We start from the raw sequence: 27,338 nt of genomic DNA, 5'->3' as shown, positions 1-27,338 counted from the left end.
AAAATAATAATTAGGATATATGTATAATTGAACATAAATATTATGCAGATATATCGGCATGAATTTTTTAATTTTATACTATACACAACTTCTTGTAATTAATGAAATCAAATTTTTATTTTTAAGGCATAAATAAAAGATTGATTTGGAATACATTTACTTTATTGTAGTCTATAAAAATATATGCAGTCTACCTAAATCATGAAAATATGTTCAATATTTCATAGTAACAAATTTGTACGTAACAATGGAAGACATTGTTTACAACTGCGTAAGATGAACTGCAGAATTAAGTTTTATACATTTTTACTTAAATTTAAGAACACACACACACACACACACAGTAAAGTTGAATAATATTCTGATATATCGTAAAATCACACGTAATTGCAGTCTCATTGCATAGTAGGCATCGCCGTCGACGACGCGATATCGGTGGCATCACTAGATCTCCATAGCTGTGTTATTGTCTTCGTTTGCGTGTGGAAATTTACACCCTAAAATAAAATTAATAAAAGCACGCATTACTATATTATTAAAATAGCAAAAAAAAGTAATTAAACAGAACAATTTCAATTTTGTGAGAATGAGATATTTTTATTTTATTAATTACAATTAAAAAAATATTATAAAGAGTTACAAATATGATAAATTTTGATAAATGGACTACTGATTCTTAGCAGAATAAAAAGGCACGCAAAGTTACATATAGGTACTCACGTGTTTTCCATAAAAGTGATTATCACCGAGGAAGGAACCCTTGTTGCCGGTGAAACTGAACATCGGCAGGGGGACGGGTATAGGAACATTAACGCCAACTTGGCCGGCTTCGATTCTGTTCGCGAATGCCCTGGCTGTCGCCCCATTTGTCGTGAAAACTGACGTGCCATTGCCATAAGGACTTTTATTGATGATGTCGATAGCCTCGTCAAGAGTGTCAGCGAATATGCACGATAAAACGGGCCCGAATATCTCTTCCGTGTAACACTTCATTGTAGGCTGCAACATACATATCAAGCAGTGATATAAATTAAATGGAATAACGAGAAGTGTTGAGTTAAAATATGACGTGAACTAAAATACAGCATGACTTTAAATCTTATAAATCTTGATGAATAAAGAAATTTCTATCAATAGATAAAAACTCATAAGCCATGAAGAATTTAATTAAATTAATTTTTTACTTAAGAAAACGCTCTTTCAGAAAATTTCTAGTTAATTTTTAGTTTACAAGTTAAAACTTAAGCTTTATTAATTTTTAAATTAGTATAGTTATTTTAATTAACATCAGTTAATAACATCATACCTTAACATCAGTTAACACTGTGGGTCCAACGAAGTTTCCGTTTTCATAACCAGATACAACAATACCTCTTCCGTCGAGAGGCAATTTCGCGCCCTCTTTAACACCGGATTCGATCAGTTCGTGGATCCTCTGCTTCGACTGCGGCGATATAACAGGTCCTAGATCTGTGCCGGGTACATGGCCAGCGTTTACCTTTAACCTTTTCGCCGCTTCTGTTAGGTCGGGTATCCATTCCTTGGCTTTACCCACGAAGATGGCAACTGAGAGCGCCATGCATCGCTGCCCGGCGGCACCGAAAGCCGCCCCGACGATTTGCGACAACGTTTTGTTCTTATTCGCGTCTGGCATAACGACGCAATGATTTTTAGCGCCCATGTTGCACTGTACCCTTTTGCCATGCGCACTGCTCTGTTTGTAAATATACTTGCCCTGAAAATTGACGAATTCATTGATTTTATTATCATGTCTGATTACATCTTATATTATTTTAACTGGGAATATTTTTATCGTAAACTTTACGAAAAACATACATTTTAACAACAATAAATATCTTGGACAAATTTTTAATAAAGGCGAAAGAGAAGGAAAAGTTCGATCTATGTGGTAGCACAATAAAACACAAACAATTTCTTATTCCTGATCTCGTTTTTCATCTTCGCTTACCGCTTGATCAGAACCGACGAACGAGACAGCCTTGATATCGGGATGCTCGCAGATGAAGTCCACGGTTGCATGTTGGCCGTGTATTACATTTAAAAGGCCAGCTGGTGCACCGGCTTTCGTGAAGAGATCAGCGAGGATCATGGACGCACCTGGTACCCGCTCCGATGGCTTCAGGATAGCGGCGTTCCCGCATGCGACCGATATCGGGAACGACCAAAGCGGTATCATGGCGGGAAAGTTGAAGGGACAAATGGATGCGGTAATACCGAGGGGTACTTTGTACGAAATGATGTCCATGTCCGTGGCGACGTTGGGCGTGGATTCGCCCATTTGGAGCATCGGAATCGACACACACGCATCGATAACCTCTGCCGCCGTATAATTAAAAATCAATCGATATCCACGCAGTAATATTGAATATTAATCATGATTATAATTTTAAATATCACAAATACATTTTGCATTTTAATCTACCTATTTCTTTTAAATTAGAATTAAAATAATATTTGAGCATATCGGGATAAAATTCTTCCATATTTATTTAATGCTTTATTTTTATCAAGTAATTTTAATCAAATCATTAAAAAAATTATAAATTAAATAGTAAATTAGAGCATTGCCCGATCTATATAATAAAATCTAAATAACTTATAATACAATAAACTTACGAAGACCTCGAAGCACATCTCCCTCCGCGTCAGCTGTAGTCTTTCCATTTTCTTTTACGATATTCGTCACTAGTTCTTTCTGTGGACAGGTGAATAGCACATAAAAATAAGATAAAAATTAATAGAAATAAAGATAAAACAGTAACAAAATAGTTCTTGCAACACCTATTGCGATTACTGGTGACGAAGGTTCGCACAGTGGTTGGCGTCCACTATTGTTCGTTATTATTTTTGACCGTTATTATTGCCGTCACGCTACCGAATTTTTTAACTTTGCCGCTCTCATTAATCATCTTTTATTCGAATATATGACGTATTATCATCTCTCTTTCACTTTTCTCTAATTTTCCAACGTGATATTAATTTATGAAAAAACTTATTTTAACTTAGATCTTAGGATGTATTGATATGTATGCAAACTGACCGAGTGCTCGCGAATGAGAGCCTGGTACTTCAGCATCAAATTTTGTCTCGTTAGCACACTGGTGTTCCGCCACTTCTCGTATGCCTTTCGTGCATTCTGTACCGCACTCTCCATCTCGTCTCTCGTGCATTTTGGAACGCGGCTCAGCAATTGATTTGTTGCTGGATCGCGGACATCCGTGAACTCTGTGGCCTTTGATTCTGAAAAAAATTCGATTTAAAAAAAATAAATTTATACGTTAATTATATCATTGGAACAATTTAAAATACATAATTAATTAACGTCTAATAAAATTTCTGTGCAACAGATATCGCGCGATAATTAGATTTTCCACCAATGTACATATTTATTATTAATTTAACAAAACAGCGTTATTGAATTAATATCTACTTAATGTAAAATTATTGACATTTATACTCCTTGATATTCTTATAAATCTTCATACAATTTTTGACATGTATATCATGTAAGTGATGTGAACATCACATTGTAATAACGCAAAGTGCATTTTGCGTGAAGATATATGTAAATATCAACTTCAATTGATCCTATCGTTTCAGAAGGGTGAATATTCTCTCATACGGCTGTCTGTCTGACACATTTTATTATAAATATTTAAACTGCATTTTATCCCGAACATGTCAATACTATCAATACATAGAAATATACTATTGATATATATATAAATGTAAGTTTAAATCACTGATTAAAATTACTGAAGGAAAGATTTTATTATTTTTGCACAAAAAAAGTATGGAACTTTTATAATAATATTTTATAGTTACGTGAAAATAAATACTTTTTTACGCGGAAGAATTTCTAAGAATAACATAAATCGAAAGAAATACAAAGTGATAAATTGATAAATGTGTAGAGAATTAAAGTATTTATAACAATAATTACCTACGAATTGTCCATCAATGTACATTTTAACCGCCGGAGCAGCATTGCTATAGGATCTGGTCAACCGTGTCTAGAATATTTTCATACTAATTGGTACAAAAAAATTAAGATAGGATTGGGTATTATGAGTATCTGAAAATGTTTTGATATTTCTTGCACAATGAAGAATAAAAAAATTTTGGTTCTACCATTTGATAAGTCTATTGATGTCGTATGTATTTTGGTATTGGAATTGATTTTTTGAATGTTGCAAATGTTGAAATGGTGGGAGGTGCTCCTGTTACCCACGTAGTGCTCATATTAATCTCTAGGTAATATGGGCACTTCTAAGGGTAATACGAGCGAGGGAAATTTTTTTGGAAAAATAGTATTTTACATTAAAATATTCTACCTAAATAAACATTCAAAATGTAATTATCTTCTCATCATGAAATGGTCAAACGTAAACCTTGAAAGAAAAAAAAACATTGAATGAGAGAAATAAAAAATAATATTTAAAATATTTTAGAATAAACATTTAACATTTCAGTAGAAAATAAAATAATTTCTTGCTTGAAAGGTACCAGAAACAGTTTAACAAAAATTCAAAATTATCCTCGCATCACAAAATGACTTATTAACAATAATTGTAAACGTAAACCTTGACTTTTTTGTCGATATCCGCACATTCTGTTGGAAACCTGCATACACAGTTGGAAAATTTATGTTAAATTTAACACATTTTATGTGTCCTAAACGGACCATTTAAATTTTGGTGTTAATTTAACACAAAATGAATATGTTAGAAAGTAACAAAAATATATATAAAATATTATATAAAAATTAACAAAAAAATGTAACACTAACACAATTTGTAAACAAACTCTGAAAGCATATTTTTTTTACTAAAATTGACATTTATGATATTTAAATTAACAGGTATTTTATTAATTTACGTTGCGTTAAATACATTACATTATTTTTATGTGATTTATTCACTTCATAAATTGTGTTATTTTGATATAAAAAATGTTGAATATTAATTTAACACAAAATATTTAAATAACATAATCATATTGTGTTAAATTACCACTCGAATATATTAAAAATTCAACACAAAATTTTAACAAGGATTTGAGTAGATTGTTTCTAACACAAATACAAAATGTTTTTTACTGCATTCATTGTTTGCATGTATCCAAAATCTACTTTAATAATTACAATTTTTTCTTAACTAATATTTAATTTGAATTCTATGTGGTTAGTTCTAAATAATTAAAATAACAAAAACGACTTATCTTCCAATTCGCAAAGGTTCATATTAGACTACCGTAATTAGAGTAATGTAAGCACGCTCATAATAAACGACCATGCACGCTATTCGAAGAATCCCCTTATCTAACAAACCAATAATGGTTTGTTGGGAATTTGTGTGATTAACACAGCTAAATATTGTTTAATTTAAAGGTATTAAAGCAAATGATATTGCTTCAATTAAATGCAATTTAAGTTAATTATCGTGCATCATACCTAATTGAATATACATACTTTGAAAGCTAATGAAAATATAAAAGTATTTTAAAAGTTAATATAAGTAAGCGGGCCGATTAAATGAATATTTATTATTGCATTTCAATAAAATATCCTTCATTTTATTCAAATGTGAGCGTTTTCTTTCACAAAGGGCCTTTTGCGATTTTATTTAAAAATTGCACAATCATACGATCAATATGCATTGATAAGTCAGTAAAGCTGCGTCATCCGAGGTATTTGAATACCTTCAAGTGGCAAGCAAATTTACATGATAACGATGTTTTCAAGTTAATAAATATATGACGATTTACTTTTGTTGGCAACTGTGTCATTTTACTACACGAAGTTAAGAAGCTCTATGGCGACAGAAATTAGTAATGTTATTTTCCTCTTGCGGACGTCATAGTCGCTTGAGGATCAATTGGTCGGACGATCGTACTTCATACATTTTATTACAACACATTGATATATCCCGGACGATCAAAATAACGAAAACATTTTGCATTTTTAGACTGATTCTAACAATGTATTTTATTTTAATTAAACAAAATAATTAAAAGAAAGAATAATATATTTCGTTTAAATTTTATAATTGCCAAATACAACATATTTGAAATTAGCGAGAAAATATATGATCTTTCGAAAACAAAAATTATAATTATCAAAATTTTGAATAAACTAAAATTTCTTTAAAGCATTTTTCTTTGTTTAAAATATTACCTCTAAATTGATATAAGTTCAACAACACTCAAATATATTTTAAATTATATCATATGATAATAATAAATACATAACGTTAAATTTGTATAACAGTAAACAAGTTTTCCTGGGTTATCGGATTACAGATATTTCAGTTGTTACATATGGTCATATGTTCTTGATAAGCGCATTTACTCATTTAGATAACATTTGCAGCAGCGAAGTTTAGTTACATCAAACGCGAAAAGATTTTTTTTATAGAACGGAATATTTAATAAAGCATGTAGATCTATAAATTAATTTAAAATTATTATAAAATATGTATTATATGTATTGTTTTACATGTAATTTAATATATCTATAATAATTTTTATTTCAAAAATTATAGTACGAGTATGCGTCAATAAACACATTATGACACCGTTATGACATCCCAGATAGCACACAGAGCGCAAAAGAATTCATTAGTATATTCAGTTTTATGTCACCAATTCTGAGTTCATTTTCAGGTGCAAAAAGAATCCCTTTTAGAAAAAGAATTCTTTTTGCATCTGAAAATGAACTCAGAATTAGTGACATATAACTGAGTTTTTTTTTCATTCTCTGTGCTATCTGGGATATCATTAATAAATTAGCATCTAACATACAGATTAATTTCTTATTCTAAGCTCGCAAGCGTAATAGAGGCCAAGGTGTTTTCTCGAATATATATTCTTAGTACATAATAACCCACACAATCTGCTTCATATCTACTTTCGGATTTTATTAATCAACAATTAAAAACTTTGCACAAAGTATAAAATGTTAAATAAATGTTTTTATACTTTGTACAAAAATGATTTTAATTGTTTTTAAAAAATATTATTTAAATAATTTTAAAAAATATAATTATTAACACAACGGGGCAAAGCAGGGAATAATAAATAAAGCCAAATATCACAATTCCTTCAAATACTCATGTCAATCTGTTGAAAACACTTGATATTCACTGTTGCGAATACAAAAGTAGTCGTTTAAATATACTGAAAAAAAAATACACTGAAAAATTGTCAAAACATTCGCGAAACAATTTGCAGATCGATTTTCGCGCTAACGTGGACCTCTCGGAGCAGTTCGTCGGATACCCACTAGATGGTCCGATTTCCTGCACTAATATGTTCAAATGCAGTCTGCAGCTGCAGCTGCAACGCAACGAATTTTCGAAGAGCGTGCGAAATGACAGTCAGCATACCGAGCGCGACGGCAACATATATAAGTATTCATACCTCATACTTTGCGATTCTCGCGAGGAGCGCCATGCCTTTCAGTTAACGCGTTCGACAGAGCAGCTTGGAACTGAATGATTCATATCGAAAAAATGACCTTACATTTAACCGACGTGGCGCACGATGTTTTCCAACAAGATAGTACATATTTGTTTAGAACATCTTGCACGATCGATGTCTCTGTGGTGCGATAAGTCGAACCATAACGACTCTAATTGTTCAACGAAATAAAAATGGCTAAGAGCTATCGACGTAATAAACATCTCGATTGATCGAATAATTATTTTGCAATACGATCTTACATCGATCGATTTTTATTTAATAAGAAATCGGTAGTAATTTATTTATGAGTATGGAAATACTTATTTTATTATTGTAGATATCAATTAGATGTGATAGATTAGAACAGCCATCTTGGAAACTAAATTTACTTCTGTTTTAAAATATATATTAAAAATGTAGTTCGATATATAAAATTTGAATGCGTCCAAAAGTACTGATGTTGAAAAGAAAAAAAAGTAATCTAAAGGAAGAGAATCAATTATTAAGATCAATATTTTTTCATAAATAAATTTATGGAAAATATTTTTCTAGTTATGAGAAACTTGTTTACATAGAGTGGCTTTATATTATTATAACGTGTTATGGTTAATAAATATATGTACAGTCCAATTTTCTGTACATAATTTTAATTGATTCGATTAAAAAATAATTAACATAACTATAAATCTAAATATGATTTAATTTATGTGTTATCTTTACTGGATAAAATGGTACATTCTTAATGAAGATCATCTGTTGGAAACTTGAAAACGTCTGCACAAAGTAGACATACTTTTATTCACTGCTTCAGATGTCGCTGCAATGTTGCATTGGACAGCTAATGAATGCATAAACTTTTACTAATGAATAATTTCATTTTGCTGTACACTTTATAATATACTTTTTTAATTTGTTCATAATTCAGACGCATATTTAAAAATTGAGCTAAAGTCACAATTATAATTCAATTTTAATATTTCATATAGGTATTTACAAGGATAAGTTATTATTATTAAAATATTATTATAAGAGAAGATTTTTTTATATTATATTAACTGTGAATTATAGTTAATATAATATAAATAATACGTCATAGAATTATATTTAATATTTATATAATTTCTTGCAAAATACTGAAATAGCACAAGTATACATGTATATAATTAAACTTATACTAATAATTAATTTATATTATTAATTGGTTTTTAGAATGCAAGCGATATGTCGTATACTGTATTTATATATTGAATAAAAAAATTATACAATATATATATTACAAAATATTATACACGATAAATTATACAAGTCTTTTTCACGCGCGATAAGACGCTTTACTATTAAAACAGCTTTAAAAATAATATTATAAAATGATTTTAGAAATAAAATAATTTATAAACTTCACAAGATTTAAATACTCGTGATACTTCGTCTTCTGCTAGAAGTAATTTTTTGCGAATATCTTCGAGGTCCCCGTATGTCAGGATGACTGATTAAGTTGAGAGTAAAAATGTTGTAAACAGTACTTTTTTGTCCACGTTCAGATTCCGCGATCGACAGTGCGTGCGTGAAGTATCGAAGGCAAAAGCTGAGCTAACGATTGCCGGTCGTACACGTCATGTGATTATATGGGACTTGATTGGCGGACAATCATCGGAGGCAATGAAGTCCTACCCGTTATGCTAAAGTAGACAGTCCGCTCGACTGTCTACTTGCACACATTTACGCGCAATTTCTAGATCACGTCGACGTGTGGTGTGCAAGGAAAGTGAAATGCCCTGGAAACCCAGCTCGCAAACACAAACAAACCGTGCGCTTCTCATTAGCAATAATTACAATTTAGTAGTATAACTCGTTATTAGAAATTATAAATCAGACGACAATATATTGTGAATTCAGTGATGTCAACTTTCTAAATTTCCTTTTTAGATCTCTTCTCTAATTCTATTCGCTGTAGAAATGTTTATTGGCAGTTCTATAGCTTCCGTATAATCATCAAAGTTGCGTGTTTATTTATAAAAGCTTCGAACTTAATATTTATTAACAGTAACATATTTTAAAATTTTCATTGTGTGTTGATTATCTAATTAATTTAAAATAATATTTAATTTATTTAAAGTCATAATCTGTCAAAGATTCATATTAATTTTAAACTTCATAGATATTTGAAAAGAAAATTATATACATTAATTGTTAAACTATAATATAGATTGTAGATGTATATATATAATTATACAAATAAAAATTTAATATTGTATAGAAATATATAAATTAATATATAAATAAATTAAAATATTAAAAATTATTTAGCATTATATACATTATAGCAAAGATTAGTTCTAAACAGCAACAGATTATGTAAGGCTATATTGTATAAAAAAAATATAAAATATCTGTTATTATCTATTATTATTATATCCTTTCATTCAAACAGAATGTTAAAGAAAAACAAAAAAAATGTGTGAAACCTTAATTGTACGTTTAACTACTCATTAAACGCTGTTGCCGCAAAGAGGGTTAATTGTAATCCTCAATGAAAAATTTATAGTTTTTCTGAAGCAGTCGAATGCCTTGTTTTATGCACGAACGACCACTCGCAATGAATTACACATTGCCACTAAATGCTTGACCACCGTAACTTGTAGATCGCAAATACAAGATGATAATCGTGTGTACAAAGTTAGAACTGCTATGCTTCCTACTCTGAAACGGTGATTTCGAATGCACGCCACCGTTCGTCGTAGTGTCAGCTGTCGATGGAATAATAAAAAGTGAAAAGCATTGGCGAAATATATGTTTCTCGTAAACGGGAGTCGGTCTGTCAGGTCGCGTGTGACATAACGACGACGATAATCTCTTCGGCGCCGATCGCCGCGAGCGAAACGGCACATACACGGTTGTTTTCCACGCGTCGTTATTGCGTTTCGCTTTGCCGAGAATGATGCCGAACCCATTACAGTCTTCTAATCAAGCTACTTTATCAAATTGGATATTGTCGGAGTAACAATTTATTTAACGTATCACGTTAATCTTCTTAGCGATGCTCCCACGATTTAGTTTTGTATGAATGCGACTGACGTATGAAGGCATATAATGCATCGCGCAGAACGTACTATTGATTTATGAATTTAAAATATTTCCATTTTGCAGTGAATTTTATGCTTTTTTTGGCAAAAAATATTTTTACATTAATTCTCTGCACAACAGAAAACAATGATTCCTTTGAACAAGATCTTTTAAGAAATCTATATCGTTATCTCTAATGATAATGATGCTGACAACGTAGATAAATGAATTTATACGTTTGCAATTATATCGATGTCTTTTGAGTGCAATACTTGAAATCATGAGACTTTACTTACATGAGATAAATAAGAAGAGATATTAATAAATTAAACTGATTGTTTTTATCGGACATCGCAACGAAGGCTTATAACTTCATTCTGTACAATTCTCGTGTCACTAAGAAATAAGATAGTGAATACGAAGCCAAGTAATCTTTTAAGCAAAAAGTATTTGCAAATAAAACATATTTTAACGAACATCCATATTCACATTGAAAAAACACGATGGTTGCTAACGCATCTACTTCTGCCTGCTTGCCTATAAGAGTTTTCTGAGCTGAGTTGTGTAAAGATTATGTTATCGGCAAAGGATATCGTAATGCTGTTTTGTAACACGCTGTTCGACACGCTGAATATTAAGTCAGTCGTACAACGCAGACCACTTTGCAAATTAAACAGCCTTCGAATTGTCACTACTGTTTTGCAAATTAAAAAAAAATATTGATCTATAAGAAACAGAATCGCCGTTCATGTGCACGAAGGCCGAAGTTAGAATAAATATTCTTTACACTTATAGGTATACAATATTTAAGACATTTTCATAGTATAATAATCAACATTTTTATAGTATAATAATCTGTAGTAAAAAGAATCAATTTTTGTATAATATGTTATTTGTATATAAGTAAAAAATAATTTTGCTTTGCAATAAAATTAAAAATAGTAAATTAAATGTGGTCATCTTGTTATATAATTAAGTTATTACGCTTTCGTAAAAAGTGTATGCTATTTGTTTAGATAATAATGAGAAAAATAATGAAAAATTACATAATACGATATTAAATAATTCTATAGTAAGATTGAAATAAACGTACGGAGAGCAGAGAGATAAATATAATCGTTTATATTAAGATAGAAATCATGTTTTCTTAAGAGTATTACATATTCTTAAGCTATATAAAAACGTGCAAGGATTAACTAGGGATTGCGTTAATTAGTAACGGGAAACGAACAGAAATATAAATTGGTGCGACGCAAGGCTGGCGCTGTTGCCATCTAAATAGCATTTCCTCTTCGACTCATGTATCCGCTACTTTACATACGCCTACGTCTATACTTGTGGAACGGAGTCACGTGTCCGATTTGAGTGAAATCGTGTACCGAGATCGGCGAACGAAGCAAAGTTCCGAGATTAATGTTCGTGTTTCATAAGTCTTATTCTCTCGCAAAATTGATAAAAGTTGTTTATATGCATTTTCTTGCAGTAAACGTCTCATTACTTTTTCGCTCGAGCATACACGTGCAGTAATTAACGCCAGAATGTAAATTAAATTATTAATGCAAATGTATTCATGATAAAATTATAGCACGTAGAATTGCAGTAGCGATTGAAAAATGAATAAAAATACTTTATAAATAATATCATAGCTATTTTAGATATAGTTTTACACATGAAATTAAAGAGAAAGAAATGGAAAACTGCAGAGAATATCTAACAAATTTAGAAAAACGTAATTATATGTATTTTATAGAAAATGTTGAATATACCAGAAAACCTGTACAAATTGCAATACCTATACGATATGCAATCTTATTTTTATGTATTTTTACTTATTACTCATCGTTTATTGTATCATTGTTCCAGCCGACCGCACGATTGGGAAACGGATGAAACTTACAATTCTCGTTTTCGATTAAGACACTGCTGACCGCGCAAACATCTCACGAACGTAATAAAGGAAGGTTCGAGCTTAGGAAGGTTTCGATTCTGGGACGGGGATCCCATAAAGAGACAGACGTGAAAGTTCGTCACCTGTCCTAGACAAAGTAGAAAGTTCTTTCGTCCCTTTTTCAGTTAGGGACCCTCACGTACGCGCCAGTTCATGACTTGTATATGCATTATATCCACAGGTTATCCACACGTTCATACGTGCGTGTATTTATAATTCATATCGACGTATTTCTCGCCGCACCGATTAGAAATCACGTACGTACGCACGTGTGCGATCGAATAACGTGTACGTGGGTCGCCGACACGCCACGTACACGTGCGATCCGATTGTCAACGGGCAAATAACTCGAATAATGCTGATCGCACAGAGAAATCTTTCGAAGAGCCGGGCTGCAGGATGTTGTTATGTTGTCTACGCAGCGTTTCTTATTTCTGTTGATTGCATTTCAAATCGCACTTCTTTTAGTTAAGAACAGGTACCTTATTGAACGTATGAGAACTGTCTTCTCTATATTTTTTTTCAACCAATCTTTGCATTGCGAAAGAAAAAATGATGCGCAACCACATGTTCATCCGTTATATTCGGTCTATCGTAACTCGTAAAATAAATAGAATGTATATCGGAATATTTTGCTCGAGAAATAATGTGAAACAATATAATACATTATTTCGCATAAATTTAAAAATATAGAGGTCATTTAATTTTGCTTCCTAAAGCGATGTGAAAAATATAATGATATTCTATTCAAAGCTGTCACAATAAAAAAAAAAGGAAAAGAAGCAGTCCATTTTATAACTGTTTTATGCGCAATCTTGCATTATTTTAACACACCCTTTATGTTATTTTCTTGACGGATTTCAAACGTTCTTAGAACATAGCTTTTCCTACAATGGCGAAAGAACTTAATATGTGGGAACACTCTGAAGTTTTCTGCGGTCCCGCGCACATATTAATTATACACAAATGGACACGTGCACGTGCACGTAGGAGGACTCCTGCGTCGCGTGTTCGCGGACAGGACACGAAAACGGTTCGCGTCGCTCTCGCGTAACACCGGCTTTAATATTCAGCGCGACGAAACGGCCTGATTACGAAACCCGGCGTTGCAAGACACCTGGTAATTCGATAATAACGCACGTGAGTGAGGTGCGCGACATGCCATAAGACGACACCGGCCCGAGGACGTCGAGCAGTTTCGAAATTGGTGGTGCGAGAAGCTGCGACACGCACGCCTGCCACGATGCGCCCGCGCCGCAGGTGCGTTTCCGAGACGCGGCCGTGTCGTGCCATGTCGTACCGATACCGGCGATGCCGTTCGTCGTTCGTTTCCTTCGATCGAGAAAGCGATTTCGATGTCGCAACGGCTTCATTCGATTTTACTGCCAGTCGTACGAAAAGTGCCAGTTTCCGCGCGGGAGTTTCAGCAGATTTGTGATCTCGAGGTCTGCTTTTAACGCGTCTGCTACAGACGTTCAAGAGAAATAAAACGGTACTCGCGCGAATGAAAATACACGAATACGCTGGGATATAAATCGAAAGTACGTGCATTCGATTCGAGTTTTAATATGCAACTCGGCGAAGCGATCTAATGATCTTGTAAGGCTAGTGACGTAGAAAAACAACGAGCCCGGTCCGTGACGTATGAAACGTGTTCGCGACGTTTACACGGTCCGTGGAAGATTCTCGAGATTCTTGGCAATCGTCCAAACACAATGAGAGTTAAAAGTTCTTTCTCTCGCGAGCGTGCTGCTGGCGGCGAGAAATTTGCAAGTTCAATTCGTCGCCGTCGTTGACCTGAGCCTTCGGTTACCTCAGGTCATTACGAGAGTAATTATTCAATCAATTGTTAGAAATGTCGCATAGATAATTCTGCACAAACGAAATTTATATTTAATTACGTAATGAGATTGTTAATAATTAAAAATATACAGAATCGTATGTATAATTTTTATTAATATTATAAATATTTTTATAAATATTATACGTATTATTAAATCATTGTTTGTTGTACCAACGTTTTTTTTTTCATTTTCCTCAGTCGCTTGATATAAAACCATAGTTATCAAATTCTAATAATCTAGAGATTATTGATTATATTACATTAATTATATTAGAGATTATTAGTATACTCCCTCTCTTTGCAATTCATTTGTTAATGTAGTACATGATTTATTGCTTTGAAGATTTTTATTGTAGAAAATGAAGTACGTCTTGATCATTTGGAAAGAATATATCTTTCTTCATCTCTGTTCATTTAGAAGAAATATAAATTCTTCCTTTTGCGTCTTGTACCTCAGACATCTTGAATTAAATATAAAATTTCTAAAATAAAATTGTATTTGCATTTATATGCGCATTAGACGGCTAAATTTAGCGCATAGAGTTTAATAGTTTTAAAATAGCTCGGCTCTTAATCCCGATTCGACGAGATTACCTTGGAGATACGTAATTACAGAGAAACGCAGAAATTGAAATGTAATTATTTCTCCAATTTGTGATCCTGAAACACGCGGCAGCCGACTTATCCTGGCGAGTTATCCGCGCTGCTAAATATTTTTAGAATGCGGAACAGGGAAACCGGCCTCAAGGTCATTACGACGACTGGCGAACCCGGCGCGAGGAACGCAACCTCCGTGACGCGCGACTGGCACCTTTTGGAGAACGATCAAGGAACGTCCCCGGCTGGTATCCCCAAGCGAACACCGTCACTGACTTTTATTATGTTTCCTATACGTTCGCTTACACACAACCGCGGCCTCGCCTTAATCCCCACTCGGCGAGGCACCGTCTTCCGGGGTCCGGTTGACCCCGGCGCGCACAGCCGATTTATAGCAGTCGCAATCAACGAGCTAGCCTAGCGGCTCGCGCCGACATTTTTGCATTTTCGGATATTTCTTTTTTGTCTGTTAGGCGAGGATGCGGCCTCGGATGCGGGAGCTATGCAGACGAATTCGCGATCTTATCTCCGTGTATATCTTATCTTCCATTTAATTACGCGAAAACACCACCGCCTATCTACCGGCATCTGTGAAATATGTTGAAACCAGTCTCTTTTAATTGCTGTCGATACAGTCTCGCTACTGTGAAATATTTTCCGAAATTTTACGTTCAGGAAAAAGGTACGTTGGGAAAAACGGAAAATCGCGGAAAATTGTAATTACAATTTTTATGTAATTTTTAAATCAAGTAATTACAATCAAATTCATGCGTGCACACGAACACGTACGTAAACTAAAGTAACTTTCGAATAGAAAGTGTAGTGGAAAAAAAAATGAAACTCGTATCGTATATAAATTTATCGCGGCGCATTATTGTGGCACGATGCAATAAACATATCGATAGCGAATGCTTGTTAGCTATAAATCACGAGGTAACAATGAACGCATAGACAGTCTTCCGGTACCAAGTGTGCCACACAAAGCCGATTTACCGAGTGCCAATTACCGAGCGTTTCAAACTAATTGAAGCGTGCAGATTGATATGCGGCACATTCATTGCGCAATTAATACAGCACAATACTTAAAACGAAAATGTCGCCTATTGATATCGACGATGACCGACCTCTCTCAATAACCATATATTTACACATGCGGTTAACAGGAGCGAATGTGGAACATGTAAATAGATGCCTGTAATTGCGCTCTGAGAATAGGATCATCAACGTCAGTATACGCGTGTCGGGAGAATCGAGGTATTTACAATTATAATAGCCGCGTGATCGACCGCTATATTTTGACGCGTTCGAGCGGATCAGACCTCATGCCCATTAATTTTACAAAGCGTGGTTAAGCGCGTCAAAAATCAATTCAATAGTCGGCCTTCTGTAAGAGATTAAACCACTTTGTGCACACGCCGTATATGGACGCGGAAGAAATTACACTTCAATCGAGAACATACGGGCGAGGCTGAAGTTTCGCACGTGGATCGATGTTGTTTAGCTCGCAGCCTCATTGTATTTTTAGCTTTCTACGAGTGCGTATGCGGATCTATTTTTCCAACTATCGTACCGCCCACACGTGTCCCTCGCCTGATAAATACTCGCGTTCGGCTTCACGCGCTTTGTTGCACGAATGAGAAATCCGTTTTAGGAAAAATTGGAATTGAATTTTAAGAAAAATTCGCATTAAAAATATTGCAGCAAAAAATTCTGAATAATATGTATATTTTGGTATTCGATAGTCACAAATAGCTGTACAAAAAACAATATCTTTATTATGTTGTTGTGTATTATTTTTTGTATATATAGTCTGTGTTATTAATATTTAAAATTATAATTTTTCCTCAATTATTAATTTATAAATATAAGCAGCTCATGAATCACAGAAAATTGACATATTTTTCGATGAAAGAATACGTTAGTCTGCTGTACGAATTCTTCTTAAACATGTAAATTAATATTTTCAGATTTAAAAATCAATTTGTCAGAGTAAGTTAATTATTTAATATATCTAAAAAAATATTTTTTTTCATATGTTTTGATTTATTTTGTTTTTAGTGAAATAAAAAATCATACAATCGTTATAAGTATTTGCAAATTAATAATTGAAATATTGATATTGCACATCAATATTTCGTGTTACAAATGTTGATCTGAATATACATCACTATTCCATTTAAGTTAAGTACTTGAGCTGCTTATATTGTTAATACAACGTAAATGCCTTATGGTCATATGTAACACAAGAGATAACGAGTTGCAAGAGCAAAACCTACTAACGAAGTCGCTTCAACTTCTGCAAACTACATAAGTGACTCATTCCTGATTCTTCATTTACACGCGATTCGCATTATACGCGGTAGGAAGCGTAATTATAGTCTTCCTGGGAGCCTACAAATTCGCACACGCTCGCGTACCGTTCCCGAACGTCGTAATGTTTCTATTCCGATCAGGTAAGAAACGTCGGCACACGCACCAGGCCTCCGCGAGGGCGCCGGGATATTTCATTTTTATCTCCAACGTAAATACGTACTGTAAATAAAATTTTATCTTGGCAGATGCCTCACGTACGAGCGATATATTTTATCTGGCGTTCAAGGGCGAATGCCTACCCTCCGAAAAGATGAAGGAAGTGTGGGTTTGTACTTTACCAGAGCACGTGCACGTTCTAATGTATTATACAGTGAAGAGCGATTTCTAAAACATTTAATTAGTATGATTATTAATCTGTAAGCTTTTAATATCACGCACACACGTGGATTTGGTTCACGAGGGCTTGAAATGCGATTCGCCACGGATTGCACAGACCACAAAGATTTTTTTTAACGGTGTAAGAGCGAGTTTACATCAACAAGAGGCGCCCGCTACCGCAAAGTGTTAACCGTTTTTGCGAATTTGCGGCTAAAGCCGCGGCGAAGCTGGCGAACTCTTCTCCCCGTGCCATGCCGTGCATCGCGAAATGCGATCTATACGTATCGCCCGGTGGATTTCGCGCCATGAATTTCCCCATCGCGCGTACGTAATCCCGTACGTATGCACGCACGTGAGCGGCGGTGCGCTGCCGTTTGCTTGCCCACGCATGTTGCGAGTTTTTCCTCGCCGTAATGCACAATATACGTATAACTCTCGTCCTGCGCGCGGCGCACACACCGAGGAGGGTACCTGGGCGAATCTTATACACTCGGGCGAACCCGAGGTTTTGCCCTCGCGCGGTTTCCTTTTCAAGACGCTACTACCGGGGGTACACGCTCTCTCGATATTTCACAGCCCCGTCATTTTTCACCAGGCATTATTACCTTCTCCTTCGAAGAGTTCTTGCCGATCTCTTCGAACTTTCACGCTCGTACTGAACCGCACACACGGTGGCCACTCTGGAACACTTGTGTTTTTACATCTTTCGACGATATATATATGTTGCGCAACCGTCAGAGAGATTCTTTCGGAAAAAAAACATCTTTGTTGCGTATAATGTATTATTAGATGATAAATAAAGCATCGAATATCAGAAAATACATCTAAGAGTGTTCCTATCGCGAAAGTGGCAATTGTCAAATTTCTCATGACTTTCCCTTCTTCTGGAAGTTCAAGTCGACATAATAAACCGACCGCATCGCGCGACGGCGCCGGTTGTTCAGAAGCAGGGTGCCTGGTGCCAATGTACTACGATAATTGCTTAATTACCTTCTCGTTACTGTGCGCTTCTACTTGCTCCGATATCGTCCAATTAAACTCCACCGAACTTTAATCGTCTCGATTCCCGCCATCGTGCGGGAGCGTGTAAACGCGAGGCCTAAAAAGCATCGGCGCGCAGACGAGCTCGTAAATGTCAGTGACAATAGCATTTAGCGTGCAAAACACTGAATCGAGAACGGCCCTTGACATCCAATTTTCATCCTTCTTACAATTAACGTGCACGCCTCCATCGAGATGCATCGCTCGCGTTTTCGTACAAAACATAATGTCCGCAGTAAATCAGCAAAAAGCGAAATTTTTATCCGTAAAAAGACTTCGTAAAAACACAACAGATGCTGAAAATTATTTCACTAATAATTGTCTAGTCATCTAAATGTGTAATAGATGTGCAAAATGACGACGGTCAAAATGAAGTAGATAATATATAATATTTTATTAAATAAATTAAAACGACAAAATAATTCTTCCATTCTTTTCGCATTTAAGATAAACAATTTCTGCTTTTCTGTTTGAGTGTAACAAACACAAGAATGAAGATCACTTGCCTGATTATAATGGAACATTTTTTTCAAGGTTAATATTATCATTTATATACTTATATACATATAAAACAAGATTTCAGATATTAAAAATCAAGAATATATTAACCGGAAGATTCCCGCTCGGGTGTTTTAACTTTCCGATGAAAGAATTCGCAAGAGCAAAAAGATTGCGAAAATGGCGAATGCGTTCTTCCTCGCTGGACGCGCTGCCGCCGCCGCCGCCGCCGCCGCCGCTCCGCGGGGCACGGCGATGTGGGCACATTTGAAAATAGAATCAGGGAGCCGCGAAACTCGTCAAGGTCGGCAGGCCGAGAGAACGAGGGAGAGAAGAAGCCCGGCGGATTTTCGTGGCCAGGGCTACGGAGCATCCGGTTGCCCAATGTTTTTGTCGCGCAAACGTGCGCGAGAAAGCGCACGGCGAAGACTTTCGCTTTCGAAAGCTGCGCCACTTATCGGCGAACTTTCTTCTCTTCTTCTTCTCCTCCGACGAAGAGGCGCCTCGGACCTGTCGTGCTCGATTTCCGAACGGTGGCCCCTGGCGGAAATCTCACTGCCAGTGATGTAAAGAGAAGCAGATATAGAAGCGCTCTTTTTGTATTTATGTATATTTTGAAGTATTTATACGTTGGTTAGGCAGTTTATGTTTCTCTCTCTCTTTCTCTCTTTCTCTCTATGGCGCAACATCGTGTCTATCTCATAAAAGTAAAAATTCCTTGAGGATCTACTCTCGATTTTGTCGCAGAATGTTGCATTACATCTGTAAACCAAGCGAGCTCACGAGTCTTCCGGATGGCGAGGAGAGAAGACCTTTTTGCAAGAAATTGCAGTTACATTTCCCTCGCGTAACTGGCATTGATAACGGAACACACTTTTTTTTCTCAATATTATCTCGCGGGATTTTATTTATGTCGAATAATGCGTATTTTATTTAATCAGGACTTTACGAATATTTATTTGTCTGTTAGACGAGATAGAGAGATATTCAATACATACGTTTCAACTTTTAATTCATGAATGGTTGAACTGTAATTATTGCATTCACATTATAAAGTAAAATAAGCTGATGCATGTAAACACAATACGATCGAGCGAATAAATGCATCCTGAATTCCAAGCTGCGAACGAGAAAATTGCGCAAGCGAGGCAAGATCTATGACAATTACACATCACGTGTCACGTTAACTTTCGCTTTCGAAAACGTACGTTTCATTGCTAATCGCTGCTAAACGGTCCTCCTTCAAGAAACAGGCGTCTAGATGCGGTGCCATAAATGCCGGGTACGAGTGTCATGCAAACATCGAGGGGAAAATCCACCGGAAACATCAGATATACACAATGACTGCACATAACCGAAGACGAAGAAAATAACGCTCATGTGGCGCGTAGTTCCTCCCATTTTATTTTTAAACGACGAGAGTAAATGCTTCGAGCAATCATCAGTAAATTATCATTATTACTTTTGCAGCCGTTTTACATAATACAGTCGTATCTTTCTTGAAAATTGAAACGCGATAACGTCAAATTTTAATTATTGCGCATATCATAAATAATACGACTTAAGTTTAGATAAATTCGCGTTATTTATATTTATAAGTCACTGAATAATGAAAATTAAATTATTTCAATTGTAATTTATTAATTTTTTTTAAATATTCTTCTATTAATTTTATAAAATATACTTTATGCGCATCGTAATTTTACAATATAAATATTTTAAATTTTAGTTGATATGACTTTTAATTGATTAAAAAAGTGGAATAATCAGTCGATTTTTCTTCGTTTATTTTTGTATTTCTCCTGTAATTAAGTGATATAAATGATGTAAGAAAAATTATTATGGGATACCAAGTCGAAGGCCGAAAAATACCAAGAGCCGATAAAAATATTCCTTGAAAACCGAACGATATGTTAACGATAAAACGCAATCTTTCAAACAGAATAGACTCCCGATAGGTCGTGTATTTGTGCTGCGTACCATGATATGCGACGACGCCGAGAAAGCAGGAAAACAATTTTCCGGCGGAGCAAGATATCCGCATGCGTATTCCATTTTTTTTATCTGGAAGCGGAGCCGCCTCGTTTATTGATATCGATGTTATTGGCTGAGCTAACGTTGGGTGCGTCGCGTATCGCGAGCTATCCGGTGGAAAAACACTCGCGGCGATCGAAAGTGCATTAGCCGCGCTTCCTTTCCACGCAATCGAAGCGGAGCAATTAGAATCGTCGACGTGATTAAAAGGCACGTCGCGTGCGGTCTGGCATAATGCAGGTATACCGAACATTTTCATTTACTCCGTACTTCGCGCCGTCTCCTATCTACATTTGTTGCATGACGAATAGTAATCGTCTAACGGGTTTTCGGAACTCTGACACACTGGTCTTGTAAGAACATTCCCCAGCAAAAGGTCGCAATCAATTTTCCTTTGAGGAGAGACAGATGTGCAAGGCAAATCCAAAAAAAATTTATACGATTTTGAATAAAAGTTTAATTCAAGTAAACTGTAATGAATTTAAACGAATCGCAGGCGCGGATATGAATCATACGCACGTATCTGCAACCTGTTGGGCGATATTTGTCTTGGGACGCAGACGCGTATCGCTTCAGTCTCGCTCAGTCTATACCTATATACGCGATGCATCTGCAAAGCTTAACTCGATCCTAAAGAACCTTTTACTATCGCTTTTAAGATTTTCTGATGTATCATTTGTCCACGAGCTCGCATTCACTGAGACATCAAAACGTTTATAAAAAATCCAAGCTGTCGTAACATCGGGATTGCAATTTTTAACTGCAAAACAACTATAATGTATGCGCGTCTCATTCGACGCCCGCTTTGCCGGGATGCAGCCACGCTGCGATGTGGAAATGCATCCTTTGCGCAGATGCATTTTACGCGACTATCCTATCTTTATTTATTTTTCTCCGTTTACCTGCAGCCAGTGAAATAATCGAGAGGCCGTAATTTGAATCATATTTCTTTAAAATATGTTTAGTCAGAGAATTCTGCTTTATGTACATTGCTGGAAGTAATTGCCTCCTGTGATGTTCTGTAATTTTTGTAAAATTCAAGCATTCACAGTCGTGTGCAAATATTGCTGAATTTTAAGAGATTTCTTTCAGTTTCATATAAATCAAAAAAGAAAAGACTTGGAAAATTTTACCGACAATTACAAAAGTATAATTAAAAGTATAATTAAATGTTACATACAAATTATCCTAATATTTACATTATTAAATTAAAATACAATGCATATATATATATATAATATAAACGCAAATAATAATTTAAACAATAAATCTAATTCTCAAATTTTAAAAAACAAGTAAAGAAAACAGGGACTAGTAAGAGTCAACGTGATACTTGGTGTGTGCGAAATCCAATCCTTTATTAATAAAAATCACTTTTTTCTTTCTTTGCTTATAATCAATTACAAAAAGAAATGCGAGACTCTCGAAAACATAAGTCGATAATTGATGAGTTCCAAAAATAATGTAATTTGCATGTCAATTGCAGGAATTTCAGAAAATTAAATCAGCCTTTCATATTTAATCCTGAACACGAAGCAACGGACACGGCGGTACGAGGCCACTCGCGATAAACGCATTATGCTAATGTTATCCTAAGTCTCATCTGTGACGAAATGTCATGTGTAATAATCATGTGACTGGCAAAGTAGCAAATATACGCTATTTAATATATGAAATTTGAAAGTATAATTAGGACTATAGCCGCTGCGTGCGCCTGTATAACATTTGTTTTACCACATCTCACATCTAATCTGCTCTCAAATAGAGACATCGATATACTGGACTTATTTGTGATGTGCTAATAAAATATGACAATTCGAAGCTGCATTATTAATGAAGAGTCATTGGACAATATTATTGCACTTGATTAAACCGAAGTTAATGTAATTTTAGTTATTCCGTTTATTTTCCCGCCGTTGATATATACCTACCGTTTTGCATAATAGGAAATTTTATCATTTACGAGGATACGTTGTATATATAACCATACGGTAAGATTCCTCCGATTGTGTAATGTTTCTTTTTACTATGCACGCATCATTAAGTAGAATTAAGTACGCGAGAATTTATAATCATCGCATTATCGTTTTATTACTTCTCGCGGCACAGTATCTGTGAGAATCATCTTAAACTGACGATTTTCCTCCTTTATCGTCATATTTTTCAATCTCTGCAATCGGATTCTTTGCCACACGTGGTTTTTACGGGTATGTCACAGATTGTTTATGTCAGAATCAATATAACATGGCAAAGTATTATGGCAAAGTCAATCTTTGTAATTTTGCAGGCATATTGACTCGCCACGCTGTAAAGATGTTTCTCGAGGAGATTCGTTTCCCTCTTAAAAGCGACTCTTTCGACACAACGTTTGCCATTTATCTCTCATATTTATTACAAACGCTCTTTGCGTTTCGGTTACATAAAATTAAGTCATTCATCCATAATCCGGAGCCCCCTCCTCCCCCGGAGCGATTATGAAACCGTGACGTGAAAGTTTATCGTGATAACATAGCGCGGATAATGGATTACCGGAGCGCGTCCGTGAACGCTCGTGCATTATCGATTAGTGGAAAAATTATGCTGTGTGACGCAGCGCTATATATCAAATATCTGCAAACGTGATTAAAAAAAAGCAAATTCTTGCATTGTGCTCGAAACGAGCGAAAAAATCGGAAAGTAATGAATCTTGTCTGTTCGATTTGTGACTTAAGTTTCCACCGTTCTTTCAATCGCATACCGCGTGAATTCACGCGGATCAAGTGTAATACGAGCGGGTTACGTTTCGCTCCAAGGCGAAATAATTTATTACGGTAAAGTCATTCAGGAATAAAATGCAAAATAAATATAAAGAATGAAAGAAATAAGAGATACGAACTAACGGCTCGAAATCGTTTAATTTTCACGAGTTTATTACAAAGAGGCTATTATCCGCGTGATGCGTTCTCCAGTGCAAACAGCGCCGGGCTCAAAACACAATGGCCCGGTTTGCGACGCGGCTCACATCGGTATACCAAGGCCTCCCGCCAATATACCTTGCTCTCTTTTGTTGTATGTAAATTAACAGCCAACAACACCGCGAATATGATATCGCGGATACAAAGGCGCCTCGCCACTCCCCGGGCGCGTCTTGCACTCTAAGCGCGGAATTTTCTCTCGGCATTAACTCTATGCAAATTTATTCTGTAAACACGCGATTGTAAAAATATGCCTCGACGCGCTGAAAATTTTGCCGACGAAACCGGACACGTCACGGTTTGCGAGCTCGACTAGAAATTGCACTTTGATCGCGCCTGAGAGCTCAAGCTCTCCTACAATGCGCGAAATATTCTACGCTCTTCGTTTCCATAAAGAAAAAAAACGTTTAAATTGTATTCTTTTTTAGTTCAACGTTTCCAAACTTGTAATAGAGAACTGGTTTCTTAATGGTCTGTGTAGTACATACGTTAGGCGCGCGGTAGTATATATATCATGAAGTTGAGTAAAACTTCTATGATGTTTAAGAGTTGAACGCAACTTCTCGAGTGGAGCAACGTTTTATCTCGGTTGCAGCCGCTGCAACACTTTTATGAGTTGTCTCCTCCTCTCACTCGGCCAATTAGGGCTAATTAGTACTTAGACACGCCAGCTCGTTCTCCAATCGACACTTGGAGTTCGCATTCTATGCGGACAAAATAAATAAGCGTCGGCTTATTTTATATTATAATCGCGCGATTGGCGTACTCATTTTTTAAAGTTGTAAAGCTTGTCGTTACAATTTTTCGAAGTAAATCTGACGTCGTCAAATTTTAACGTTGCAACAACGCCTACAATAACGAGCGAAAAATCTATCGCGTCGCGTATATAAGTTTCAAAAGATTATCAGGTCGCATTAATATTCTCAAAGTTCGTATCTTAAATACATAAAAAATTTATAAATTTATATTAAAATATAGATTTTAATGCATTTTTAAATACATTAAAATCTGCAGTATAGCTAAATAAAAATATATAAATATGGCTTTATAATTATGCTCCAGGTCAAAGATTAAAAATTATTTACGTCCATAAACATCGGCTTTATCCGATCGAGAATCTTTATTTGCTAACTGCTATTGCATTTTGTTTATGCAGAGAGCTTATTTATTACTTTAGAACTCTTCTTCTCGGTAATCCATTCTACAGTTCTCAGATGTTTTTAGGGTCGTCAAAAAGTTTGTAGAGTCGGTGTCTTACGACGCTCAGTAAATAAAGAGCGGCCGCGCTCTCGGCTCTAGACATATGCACGTTCCTAAAATGACAAGACTCGACAAAACAATTTCGTCGCAGACACTCCATCCAATTTAATTTGTCACATTTCGTCGCCATTAACGATTACACCTGTACACACTTTCATCCGATCCGATTACACCTGCTCATATAATGAGCAGATCCGAAATATAAAAGGACATTCCAGGACGTATTTCAATATGATATATCCTCGCATATTTTGCTGACATTTTAATTCGCAACTGTATGGCAATGGTGTAATGTTACGTAAAATTTTTCGTAACATGTATAACGTATAATTAAGAAGGATTTACATGGCTGGCCTTGCTCGTTTGACCCGAAATCGGCTGACGTGTGTTAAAAATAAAAAAAAGTTATTTATATAACTGCTTACGAGATTAGTTAAGATTGTATTTAATTAAGAAATATCGTGTTTAATTAAGAAGATATGTTATTTTTACACGTAATCTTATGTATGAATTAACATTATAAAATAAAATTAAATATAAAAATTGAAAAATACACCAGGCTCTCATAAAATCTCATGTCAGAAATTTAATATTTTTCATAAAAATCGATTATTATACATGTGGCTGACAAGTTTTTATTGCTGTTATTTATAATATGTTTTGAATGGCGATAATTTCGCAGAATGCAAGATCTTTTTTTTTAATATCCACATACATTAATATACATTTGTTTCGTAATCTTGAAGGAATTTTAATTAAGTCAATGAAATACAATACAGTCAATAGAATACAATTGAAATACTTTACTTTTCCATCTACAGTCTGCTGTCAGGATACAACTTTACGGTCGCGACTTGTCCCGGCGAACTCGTTTGAAAGATTCACTCTTATCGGTTGTCTTATCGCCCTGTGTGCCTTATCGCGTGTTGTTTAATATGGTAAGCTTCATTATCTCGTTATTATGCCGCCAGCGAAGTGAGCCGATGAAGTCGACACGAGTCTTATTATCGCTTTTATTTTAGTCAACCTAGCGCGCTATTGTTATTATAATTAAACGGAATGCAAACGCAAGCCGGCATGGCAATGAGACGGAATGTTCCTCACGACGTTGTCATTAATTGACACTGACTCATGATTGACTCAAGACCGACCGGTTGCTATTGTGCACAAATAATTACCGAATAAATTAACGCGCGCGCATTGTTAGGAAATGCCAATTTTATTTTCGTCAGATATTTATCTTCAAATCGCTTTACGAGAGAGCGTTCTTCATAGCCATGGCGTTATCACGCTAGCTGTGCAAAGCCACTTATCGCATCGAGATTTAGCGACCGTGAGTATCACCTTTTTGATCACCCGTCTTTTAGTTGCACAACGTTATCGATTTATTATTATTTATGCGAGTTTTGTCTGTCACGCTTTACGTAACGATAAAGCGCCTGTGTATACTGTGGGATCACAACAGCTTTAACGCGGACTGTTTATCGAGTCGCTTGTCGATGTATGTAGCTAAGCTGTATTAAAATGCACACTGAGGCAAAGGTTAAGGCGCTATTAAGAAATCGGTAGTACGCTCGCGTACGCCGCCGTACTTGTATATACGGCGAGCGTATATATATCCTGCACGCCAAAACAACCTGGCTATCGAGCACGCCTACATTTGTTCTCGTTCTACGTTTCTGTCGCACGAAACGACCAGCGACTTCAGCAGCGTATTCCGCGCTCCGCCCGCAGTAAAGAGCGAGTCAGCGTAAAAGCATTCCGCGAGTTGACTCTCATTAACGGAGTCGCCGTTGTAAAATCGTATCATTATACACCCCTAACGCGCGCGCTACTATCCTTTGTTTCAGTAGAGCGTGTTTACTTACATACATGTGCCATTCCCAAAATTGCAATTCTAACTGCCGTCTCTGATAAATGTAGGTCG

General features: G+C 35.4%; 1 protein-coding gene across 4 annotated transcripts; it reads right to left on the bottom strand.

The window, feature by feature from the left end:
* Positions 1 to 144: 144 nt before the first annotated feature.
* LOC105455899 (probable methylmalonate-semialdehyde dehydrogenase [acylating], mitochondrial) lies at positions 145 to 27,338 on the bottom strand. 4 transcript variants are annotated; one of them, XM_011699602.1, is made up of 9 exons: positions 7,441 to 7,518; positions 4,356 to 4,412; positions 3,965 to 4,034; positions 3,062 to 3,261; positions 2,638 to 2,716; positions 1,970 to 2,337; positions 1,307 to 1,735; positions 721 to 999; positions 145 to 497 (listed from the first exon to the last, which is right to left on the bottom strand). In XM_011699602.1, the coding sequence occupies exons 3-9, from the start codon at positions 3,987 to 3,989 to the stop codon at positions 396 to 398; spliced, it is 1,482 nt and encodes a 493-aa protein (XP_011697904.1). In that variant the 5' UTR covers positions 3,990 to 4,034; positions 4,356 to 4,412; positions 7,441 to 7,518; the 3' UTR covers positions 145 to 395. The 4 variants fall into 4 exon arrangements, with proteins under 4 accessions (XP_011697904.1, XP_011697903.1, XP_011697902.1 ...); XM_011699601.1 differs by lacking the exons at positions 4,356 to 4,412; positions 7,441 to 7,518 and adding an exon at positions 27,280 to 27,338; XM_011699600.1 differs by lacking the exon at positions 4,356 to 4,412 and having other exon boundaries at positions 7,441 to 7,540.

The sequence above is a fragment of the Wasmannia auropunctata genome, unplaced genomic scaffold (genome assembly GCF_000956235.1).
Source record: "Wasmannia auropunctata unplaced genomic scaffold, wasmannia.A_1.0 LD335828.1, whole genome shotgun sequence".
In the NCBI taxonomy this organism is placed as follows: Eukaryota; Metazoa; Arthropoda; class Insecta; order Hymenoptera; family Formicidae; genus Wasmannia; species Wasmannia auropunctata.
This window is presented reverse-complemented; position numbering and strand designations above follow the sequence as displayed.